This window comes from Ylistrum balloti, unplaced genomic scaffold (assembly GCF_031769215.1).
Source record: "Ylistrum balloti isolate Yb309-2 unplaced genomic scaffold, AGI_CSIRO_Ybal_v1 Utg371754, whole genome shotgun sequence".
In the NCBI taxonomy this organism is placed as follows: domain Eukaryota; kingdom Metazoa; phylum Mollusca; class Bivalvia; order Pectinida; family Pectinidae; genus Ylistrum; species Ylistrum balloti.
In genome coordinates, this window is record NW_026782879.1 from 30,316 (window position 1) to 42,083 (window position 11,768).

General features: G+C 36.7%; 1 protein-coding gene across 1 annotated transcript in view; it reads left to right on the forward strand.

Annotated features, from left to right (window-relative positions):
• Window positions 1–8,727, forward strand: part of LOC132563519 (uncharacterized) — a 28,929-nt gene extending 20,202 nt beyond the window's left edge. The window contains exons 16-21 of the mRNA XM_060228264.1: window positions 783–2,828; window positions 4,561–4,749; window positions 6,016–6,467; window positions 6,981–7,083; window positions 7,789–7,906; window positions 8,661–8,727. Coding sequence (XP_060084247.1) covers window positions 783–2,828; window positions 4,561–4,749; window positions 6,016–6,467; window positions 6,981–7,083; window positions 7,789–7,906; window positions 8,661–8,727 — 2,975 coding nt within the window. The remainder of the gene's footprint in view (window positions 1–782; window positions 2,829–4,560; window positions 4,750–6,015; window positions 6,468–6,980; window positions 7,084–7,788; window positions 7,907–8,660) is intronic.
• Window positions 8,728–11,768: the final 3,041 nt, after the last annotated feature.

Consider the following 11,768-nt stretch of genomic DNA (forward strand, 5'->3'; position numbering starts at 1 on the left):
TGAAGAGCTTGTAAATTGGGAAATAGATAGGAAATGAGTGCACAAGGGGGCCTCAGAAGAGTGCAGCCGGTTAGTTGGGCAAAGTGAAAATTTGGTGAATGATGTAATTTCTGAACTTGGGGGTTGGAGGGGGAGGTGTTGCAAATATCAATATACAAAGGCGAGAAACTTCAAAACAGACCTAAGGGGTTTCTAGACGAATAGCGTCAATGCATGACCGGAAAATATTCCTGATGGTGTCATGACTGCGCACGGGGCAATGTGATTGAAAAGGACGGGTGTAAATGGACAAGTTGTTGTTGACGAATTTGGTCATGAAAATAGTTAAAGTCAAATACAGGTAGGAACTGCAGGGCAGTTCTGACGTTCAGGGACATATTGGCAACTGCAGTGCAATGAGGTGTTGGAAGGTATCATAATGTAGATGGAATGTGAATTAAAGATTTGGCAATTCTTTATGATGGATATAAGAAACAATTTGGAGGGACTGGAATCGTACATAACAAAACTAGCCCTGCCCTCGTGTACGAGAGCATCCTTTTTCTTCCGAAGGGAAAACGTTGGGTGAATTCTTGAAGCGGACGAAGCTGGTAATGGGTTCGATTGGTCGTCCAGGTAACCTATAGTTCATGTGGTTCTGTCTGCTTTTTGTGTCTTGTTCTGTTTTTTATGTCTGTTGCTGGTATATCACTCGCTCTCCTTGCGGGTATATCTGTTCTGGTTTGTTGGTCATCTTTCTACTCATCACTGTGTACAGTACAATTAGTCGTTTTTAATTATAGGAGGATATGGTACAAGTAAAGGAGGTCAAGGTCAAGGTCAAGGCAACAACAATGGTCATTTCATCGTTGATGACACAGGCTTCAACACTGGATTTGGACAAGGTAATGGTGGAGCTGGGTCACACGATGATTGGATGTTGCGTGTTGACGGTGGTTCTCAAAATGGTGGGAGTGGTGGGTTTTTCGGAACTAATGACTATTGGAACAGCGGAACCGGAAAGGACTCTTGGTTCTTTGGCGGAAGCGCAAGCGGAAATGGAAATGTTGACTCACAAGGAGGTACTAAGAGCGGCATTTGGGGTGGCGCTGGCGGTAGTGCAGGCTCATGGGGCGGCAATGTAGGACAAGACGGTTCCTCTAACGGTTGGCAAGGACAAGGACAATTTGGTTCACAAGGTGGTTTTGGTAGTGGGTCACAATGGGGCGTAGATTTTGGCAAACAAAATCAGGGCGGTTTCCAAGGTGGGTTTAATGGAGCTGCAAATGGACAAGGTGTTTTCGGTGAACAGTGGAAAGATACTTCTAAGACTGGATTTGATGTTTGGGGTAATGGACATGGCCAAGGTGGGCTCAATGGTGCTACGTTCGGAATGGATAATGGCGCTACAGGAAATGTTGGACAAGGTCAAATAAGGACTGGAACTGGAGAACAATGGGGAATAACGGCCGGCAGACAAGGTGGAAAAGGATTTGGTGGACAAGGAGGTTCTCAAGGAGGTACGGGTGGTGTCGCGAATGGTGGTGGTGAACAAGTGGGAAAGGATGGTTTAGGTGTATATGGCCAAGTTAACAATGAGGCTTGGTCTAAAGGAAACAACAATGGTAAATGGGACATGCAAAGGGTTTCGAGTGGACAATGGGATACGAAGGGTAGGGAGGTGAAAGAAGGTGGGTTTTGGTCCACTTCCTCAGGTGGCAATGGCATCAGTGAAACTAGAGGTATGGCTGAAGGGGGTGCTTGGCAAAAGGGTTTTGGAAAAGACAATTCTGGAAATTTAGGCGGAGGCGCTGCTACACAAAATGTCTTCGGTCAAGGTGGAGGGGGAATGACTGAAGGGAGTTCTTGGCAAAACAGTTTTGGACAAAGCGGTATTGGAGGTTTAGCTGGAGGTATTGCTTCACAAAATGTTTTCGGACAAGGTGCTGGAGGTTTAACAGAAGGGGGTGTTTGGCAAAATATCAATGAACAAGGTGGTGCTGGAGGTTTTGCCGGAACTACCGCTACACAAAAGGATTTAGGACAAGGTGCTATAGGTTCTAGCGGAGGTATCGCTGCCCAAAATGTCTTCGGACAAAATAGTGCTGTAGGGTCAGTAGGAGGTGTTGTTGCACAAGATGTCTTCGGACAAGGTGCTGGAGGTTTGGCCGAAGGAGGTGCTTGGCAGAATATCTTTAGACAAGATGGCACTGTAGGGTCTGCCACAGGTACAGCTACACAAAACGTCTTAGGACAAGGTGCTGGAGGTTTGGCCGAAGGAGGTGCTTGGCAGAATATCTTTAGACAAGATGGTACTGTAGGGTCTTCCGCAGGTACTGCTACACAAAACGTCTTCGGACAAGGTGCTGGAGGTTTGGCCGAAGGAGGTGCTTGGCAGAATATCTTTAGACAAGATGGTACTGTAGGGTCTTCCGCAGGTACTGCTACACAAAACGTCTTCGGACAAGGTGCTGGAGGTTTAGGTTTTGGTGAAACTGCTCGTCAGATAAACTATCAACAAAGCGATGTCGGAGGAATCGATGCCAGATTTGGGGCAAATATAGGATATGTTGATGAGAAAGTAGGGTCGGGTAATAACCCATCGCAAGTTGATGCGAATCGTAGTAATATCGATGGCAGTTGGAACGTGCAAGGAATAAGTGCCAAAGATACCAATAGAAAACAAGGTAGGGATAGTATATCAGCACTTAGAGCGAATAGCAAGCAAGGCAGCGCGCACAGCAGCGGTGGTAGTGGCGGAAGCATGTCGGTTGCTTTAGGGGTCAGTGGAAATGGCAGAAATTATCGAAATACTCAGTCAGAGATTAAGAATATTAAGCGTTACTGGTGTCAGTGAAAACATGACAGAAATATACGATCTCATCCATGGACATCAGAAAAAGGATAATTCTAAAACTGGAAGTATTGGTGTACATGGGTTACTGGGTGGTGATTTTCTAGGCTTTAATACTGGGAATAGCATAAGTTGAAGGGTCGATAGAATTCCAGAGGGAGGTTTAACTGATGGTGAAATGGGTCATCAAAATCGTAGACAATGGATTGTTGATTACTCGGTCAATCTTAGAAATGGACAATTGAACTTTAATGAAGAGCTTGTAAATTTAAGAATTAGAGAGGAAATAAATGCACAAGGGGGTCATCAGGTGAGTAAAGCCGGCATAAAGGGACAAACCGGAAATTTGATGAATGATATAGTATCTAAACTCGGGGGTTGGAGAGAAAATGTTGCGAATGATAAACCTAGCGGGTTCTAGGATGAGTAGCGTAAAAATGGACGACCGGAAAATATTCCTCATAGTGTCATGAGTGAACAAGGGGCTACGTGATTGAATGGGGCTGGTGTAAATGGACAAGGCTTTGGCAATGGCAATAGTGCAAGTGAAATACAGGTCGGAACTTAAGGGATAAGACAGGGCAGCTTTGACGTTCAGGACACATTGGCAATTGTAGTAAAAAAACCAGGAGGTGTTGGAAGGTATCACAATGCAAAAGTAATGTCAAGTAAAGATTTGACAGTTCGTTATGAGATATATAAGAAACAATTTGGAGGGACTGGAATCGTACACAACAAAATAAGTTCTCGAGTACAAGAGCATCCCTCTTCTTCTAAAGGCAAAATTTTGGGTGAATTCTTGAAATTGAAAAAGCTGGGCACGAATTCGATTGGTCGTCCAGGTAACCTATAGTTCGTGTGGTTTTGTCTGCTTTTTGTGACTGGTTCTGTTTTTTGTGTGTCTGTTGCTGGTATATCACTCGTTCACCTAGCGGATGTATCTGTCCTGGTATGTGGGCTATCTGTCAGTCCTTTCGTATTTTCCTTTGGCGCTTTCATCTGCAGCGGTCTCACAGCAGCGCGCGCGCTCGTGTTAATCACGAAATGTATACCATGCATGCAATATGATAGGAAGCATTTAGTTTGTTGCGAATGGTTTTGAATAAAATTCTCGACTTCATTTTATTAAAATTTAATATCACTAATGTTTCACCAAACAAAAATCTTATAATTTTGAAAGACTAAAAAAAGCAACAAGCTAAATGCTATTATCCAATAGTCCTTGTTATCATTTGTGATATTACTAATATAAAACAGTGCATTGTCTTTGGATGGTATCTGGGACTGCAGGATTATGCAAACAAATATTTTTTTGGTATTACCGTAACAGGCAACTAAATATTAAAGAGGAATCGACATAATATTTTGATGCCTACTTTACGAAAAAAAAGGATATTTTGATAATACACAAAGTTTCAATATGCATACTGCGAATATCCGATACCGGTATGTTTCAATGAGACTTGGTTGCATTTTCCTGCGTCTATCATAACCACGAGATGTAGCGCATGTTTATGATGTTATTTAAACCTCTTGAATATGAATTCCAACTTGTTCACTACCTTAGAATTATCGAAGTGACGTTGGGTTTTTTTCAGGTAATATGTCCAAAATTCAGCGTATGTTCGATAGCAACAAAATCAAGAGAACATGTTAGAACTAACGGTATCAATATAATATTACAGAAAGTAAAACTATTATTGCTAATTCGTTTTTGGGGTTCCCAGGCATTTGGGGTTTTGACCAGGGTGTCTCTGGATTTGGTGGTTCCTTCGGTCTCGGTGGTGCCGGAAACAGTGGAGAAGTGGAAGTTGGAGACATCAATTCAATCTTGAACAACTTAGGCGGAGCAGTCGGATCACAGAGTGATTCCTCTTCTTCTTCCTCTTCTCAAGAGAGTGGGGAAATGCAAATTGGTAATTCTCAAAAAATCTCTTAGTAGATCTGTTCAGATAATACGAAACAGTTTCATTGTCTTTTAATACATTATAACGTAAGCAGCATATAGCAGTAGCAGGTATGTCATTGTGTTTTATATACTATATGTAACCGTAGAAGGTTGAAGGCTTCATATCAATCATAAATGTCATAGAATGCAGTGTAATCTATTGTAGAGTAGAAAACAAACTAACTTCACTTCAGGATCCACTAACATCAATTAGAATGCTACGCTTCAGAGCTTTGTCTGTTTTTAATTATCTGAAAATACGATACATTTTATTTGCTCATATTAAACTAATCTTTACATCTTAATTGGAGCAGTATTATAATGTAATCAATATAATATCACCAAGATGCTAATTCTCTCTGCAAACTAATTTGGATCGTTACGAAATGATTGGAATTTTGTGCTTAATACAAATATACTTCATCAAAAAGTTTATGTCAATAATATCTTTCAATAACCTGATTGTAAACGGTAAAATGAAAGGAAATTTTAGTTAGTGACCATTGATAGAACAATATAATGAAAACAAAGACATATCATTATTGTTGTGAAAATAATGTCTTTGCTTCAAATAGTTTCTTTGATATTTTAGCTTAAATAAACAACCTTTTTTTGATTGGCTTAATACTGTTTCCATTCTGTAACTTATAAATGTCGAACGAGTCTGCTAAGAATGGTAAATTTGTTTTTGATTAATAATTGCATGATAAACTGTTGATTACGTTTCATAACTTAAAATAAGATACAATAGAGTCAAGTAATGAATTAAACTGCATCACGCAGCTGTTTCGTCCTTCTGGGACTTCAGTGATGTTAAGAGCCTAAAATGTGAAGCTTAGGAGGCGACTAAGAAAAAGTCAAAGTGATCAAAAGAAAAGTCAAAATCTAGACGGGGAGGTGCAGCAGTCCCATAATTATACAAATTTCGTAATTTTCATACATCAGATTTTTTAAATCTAATTTTAGCCTCAAAGTAAGTAGAAAATCTGCTATTTTCAGTATAGATTATTTAATGAATCTAAGTTGTGGTGCCACAGTTCCGGAGTACTATAAACAATTCGTTAGTCACGAAGCCATCCATGTAGAAATTGTTTATCACGAAGCCAATCATGAGAAAAGCGTATCCTTTTTTCTTTCTTTTTTTTAAAAATAAGTCTTTAATTCAAAACTATTTCATTCTTATCCGTAACGAATCTTCAAAATACTCACGTTTTTTACAATGCTGTTCCAATAGGAGGAGGAAGCTCAGCTGGCGGAAGTTCAACTGGAGGTGGCAGTTCATCTGGTGGCAGTTCAACTGGAGGTGGATTTTCATCAGGTGGCAGTTCAACTGGAGGTTGGGGTTCCACTGGAGGTGGAAGTTCAGTCTCATCAAGTAAACAGTCTTCGTCGCAAAGTTCCTCACAAGAAAGTGCTCAAACAAGTCAAGCTGGTGGAAATCAATGGACTTATGGCCATAACCGTCTGCAATTTCCATTCGAGTTTGATGGACTGGATTTCCCCGATGTTTTCAGAAGAAAACGGGCTGCCCCTAACAGCGACATTTTCCAATATCAGACTCTGCTTACTAACTGCCAATCTAATGGTCAAGGCGCTTCAGTCGAAATTAAGGCTAACGAGAGAACTATCAATTTCGGCATGATGACTGAGGGCAGAAACACGATGAAGAAAATGAAATTTAACATTGTAAGTACATAAGTGTGTTCAATACATTAATCAGATAAGTGGATTGGAGGCCCGTGTAAAAAGCAAGATAATGGATATCAACAGGAGTTCAATTCAAATTAGTTGCATGCGAGACTATGGAAATATGTTGGTGAAATTTCGTTCCGATAGCTTGCTTCTGAAATATGTTTGAAAATCTCTGATTTTGTGATGTTATTCATTACATGCATGCGGATATATCAAAGTTACGCATCTGTATAAGAAATCAAACCTAAAAATAAGATGTTGGAGAGACAGAGAATCTGTGAAGATTAACAAAAAATTATAATTACTACATAGATAATTTAATATCCTGATTGTAAACGGTAAAATGAAAGGAACTTTTAGTTAGTGATGTAAAGTTCAAGGTAATGAAAACAAAAACATGACGTTATTGTTGTGAAAATAAATATTAGTATAATGCATTCAATTAATGACTATATTTTGCATTACTTCTAATGTTATTGAAGGATATTAACTTGTCTTTCGGTACAGGTTCCTGGATGGAACGAAGTCACGATGACTTATGATGGCAAAAAACTTATGGGTAAGATCCAGAACTGGCGAGGAGTCCAGGAAAAGAGCGTTCCTCTATCAGGTATTTACACACATAACTTCATTGAGTTAGCACGATCTAGTGAATTGGAAGAAAAGGAATATATTGCTTTATTCGATTTTTACTGCTATGACTTTACAAAAGACACACAAGTGATTAGCGCCTGTTAATACAGATTTAGATAAGAACAGCTGAGCCAAAGAATGAACTGAACTATATCATACAGCTGTTGTTTTCCTTCTAAGACTCGTCAGTGATGTTAAGGACCTAAATATTACTTGATGCTATCAACTTTTAAACTTTTTGTAACTATGTTTAAATCAATTTTGTAGATTTGTTAAGGATACGGTAATATCTATAATGGATTGAAATTAAAAACTGAAAAGCAAGTGGCACACAAGTATCACAAATAAGAAAAAAAATGTCTCGAAATTTATCTCTGAAGCTAATCGTTGACATTCTCCGCCTTCCAACGTAGGGGCAGCTTGATAGTGTTTAACGATTCTTCACATTCTAGATTTGATATGACTGTGTACTTTATAAAATGAAACGAAAGAGATTAATCGATTCAATAACACTCAACTGTCTTCAGGCTGAAATAGACGCTTGATTTCTTGTCTCATTTCGTTTTCAGGTTTTCCTATTTTAACTTCATCTGAAATTAATTTAGAAATAGACTGCTCGAAAATAAGCACTCTTTAAACAATTAATTTATGTTCTATAATAATGTTTAAAATGAATTTTCAGGAAACATCCAGAAACGGCAAGGGTTCAAGATCGGTGGTGCATGTGGTGCTGCTGCAAGCTTCAAAGGACAGATGGACGATGTAAGCATTCATAAAATCAACCTGTACAAACTCAGCTCGTTAGTCAAATATCGGTGGATGTGTTTTTATACAAGAAAGATTTTTGTTTTTTGGCGAATGAGTTCAGATGTGAGAGTTTTCCCTATAAAAATCATAGTTGTATTGTTCATCACCTGCTTAAAACTGTTAAATGTAGGTAGGTTGTATTATACAGGAGAGAATTATCAGTTTAATAGAAAATAAGAGTTATCCATCTGATATTAAGAAAACCCTTCATTAACGACTAAGACGACTTTGTAACTACTAAAATGAGATAAAATCGGCGATGTTTAATTTGCTTCATCACAATTAGAATGATTATTAATAAGACTCTAATTTCAGAATTGTGATTTATGAATGACAATTTGCAACAAAAACCTAAAATATTTTATCACATCGTTAGCCTGTTGGTTCATGTTATACAATCATGTCATATATCTCGCGAGACAACTTACAATATCACTATTGTGACGTCAAATGATGACGTCATACGATTGTTACGGTAATTAAAAACTTCTAAATCGAAATAAGCCCGTCTTTGTACGGATGAATTAATTTGAGAGCTTCGGCTCTTTTTAAGAAATATGAGTTGAATAATTTTTTCTGTCGATGTAGTAGGGACATTATTAAACTCTTTCAATTTTTTTATATATCACCTGACTTCAGGCTAATTACATATCAAATTATTTAACTCGTTTAATATTACATCGACACTCACGTAAAATTGTTTACAGTGATTCAGAATAATAAGAATATACTGTATCTTTGTTTTAGATTCTACTATACAACTGTCTCCCGTCGAAATTCAAGCAAGGACCACGTGGGAAGCAGTGATGATTAGTAACCCGGATGTAGTAATGCTCTTTTTATTTGTGATATGAATGCCATGACAACGGGATGAATCCAGAAGGATGTGCAACAGAAATCTACAAAGAGGAAATGTTGAATAAACATCGACTTTCGTCTCTTTAGGAGATAAGAACTTTATTAATGTGTGTTTTCTGTGTTTAATGTTCATTTACTATGTACAATGACAGATATGTTAAGGAGAAGACAACTACTATTACGCATCTCATCAATGTAATTAGTTATTGACATATAACCATATTGTATACACGCTCGTTCGTATAACAGTACTGATAAACTTAGATGATGTATATTACTTATGTCAAAAACTACGACACAAATACAGAATTCCGAAAAAATGAACTGGTATACGGTTTATTTACATAGATTCTTAAATTATGTATTAATTTTTATTATTTAACAATGTGAAACACAGACCTTGACCAGTGCTTGACAAAATCTGTCTTACCGTATTGTATAGGTATTTGAGCTGTATCATATTGTTTTCTGAAACTGGTAATATAATAACATATTTAGACAAATTATACATGTGGTGGCTGCTCTTCTAAACACGTATTTAATTTAGTTTTCTTTTAAAATAAATTCACCAAGACGGAATCACAAATGCTATACAGTCTACACTATTAGTATTACTACAGTATTAAGAAAGAGAGTTTTTATATTCGTGGTTTCCTCTTCTCTTGTGCGCACGCGAAAAAAACCTATATGTATGTGTCACATATTACATGCTTTTAAAGTCAGACCTAAAATCGACCTATCACCCTGATATTTACGTAGAATATTTCTATCTGGCATTTATGTCCATGTTTGAGTGTACCAAATACAGTAAGTATACCACAGAGCGCCACCACTGTTTCTCCTATATCTATAATCCTGGTACTTAGTATAGATATTTGCACGTCTTTAATGAGGATAATCATTAAAATTCAAACCCGAGAGGTCAAGGTTATTTGATTATAGCTATTATATTTCAGATATTATGACTTATTGCCTTATTAAGCTCTGGTTCATTATGTTATTCTTCAAATACATATAACACCCGTTAAGGTGTAATGTTTTGTTACCATGGCAGCGTTATATCACTCTGACGAAAAGTTGAATATACATTGATAGTAATCATAACGTTGGATACTGTTTAAATCTAAACCACCTGCCTTGTGGTAAATATTCTTAAAAGGTTTTCTTAATTATAGAAATTGTTTTTGTCTTTTTAAATACGTAAACAACGTTGAGTTTGTGTTTGATAATGTCATTATTATGTGTTGTTTGGACGTTTCAATAAATTACAAAACTGTTGCATTTACACAATGTGTTGACTTCATTGTCAAGAAATCTACCATATCATCTATGTTTTAGAGCAAAAAAAAAATAATAAATAAATAAATAAATACCGACATGTGAACAAAATCATAATCCAAAATTAAATTTAATTAAACTTTGGCAAATTATTCGTGCAGAAGGACGACTCGTGAAAAAGTATAAAGAGCGACAAAGAGAATAAGACCAGGTATTCCGGCAGAGTAAACATCTTCTGCTTCATCGAAGACACACGCCATGTAAACTTTGGTCAATTCTTGTAAGCAAAGCTACGTTCCCAAATGAGAAAAAAGTAAACAACAACAGAATCACACAAACAAAGCATTGGATGTTAAAAAAGTTAACATGAAATGAATTGTAAATGAAAATACACAATGTATGTCAATGACTCTACACGGCATTTTATCTTTATGAAATCCACGTCAGTAGTGCATGAAAGGGTTGTGGGCGTGTCTTTGCCTCAAAAGGAGACCTCAAATATTATGACGTAGTTGGTTATTGTAAACAAAAATACCTTTTTATAAGTTCGTTTGTTGTATCGAACTTCAGTAGAATTTTAGATAGCATAGTACCGTGTATGCAATTGACTATACATCACGTTTTTGACTTCTTGAAATCCATATCAGAAGTATGAGATGGGGTGGGCGTGTCTTTGCCTTTTAAGGATACTTTTAAACGTCACTAGGGTTATTAGAACTAAATAAAACTAATCAAAAATGTTTAAGAATGAAAGTTTTAAACCTGTGGGTAATTGGAACCTGGTGAAATTGATCTTATTTATTTGTTTACTTTTTATAACAGTTTTATCGTCGGAACGCAGTAACATGCCGTATTTTTTTCATATTATGTGACTAGCCGGTAATTATTGTCCAATTTCAGGACGATGTTTAGTAACGATTATATCTCATTTGTAAAAATTGTGAAACGTATCTGAAGGTGTTACACGGAATATCTGTATTTTCAATTAATATTCACGGGAAAATAGTAAAGAAGAAATCACATTGTTTCCCTATTAACATATCAGACTTTCGTTATTTGTGTTATTAAGGATATTGTGTAGTATATGACGCGTGGCACAGGGTTTGATAATACAAAAATAATTAGATTTTTCGTGGTATTAGCATAATCAAGGTGTATTTCAGAGAAACAACTAGACGTATCACACACAACCAATTAACTTCACTGGCACAGATATATTACAATATATGGTGTGAGTCAGTTTTTTTTATTAATTTATCTATTTTTTTTTTAATGTTGGGGATACCCCTACAGTCCAGGTCTCAACATCACTGAATAAGAAATGTGCAATCAAAAGTAGACCAATAGATTTTCAAAATTTTCTATTACCTTGGATACTAGTAAAACCAAACCAGTGAAAAGACCCTTTATAATTAGCTGTTTGGGAATTTGCCCATAATTATTTATTTATGGTAAGATTACACAATAATTTGGAGATATGTTTCTCTTTTTTTTTATTTCTTCACGTATAAACTTTAAGCAGCCATAGTAGTGAATAGTTTTACCATCATGACCCTCAATGCAAATAATCAGCAGGCAAAAGTTTGTTTTATTGTACTGTTACCTTCGTAACCTAAACCTTTAGATTGTTGGTTTAAACAATATTTTATTTTCAGATTTTCATTTACAACATACACGTACACAAATTATAAAATTGAAAATGGATCTGGCAACAAGATT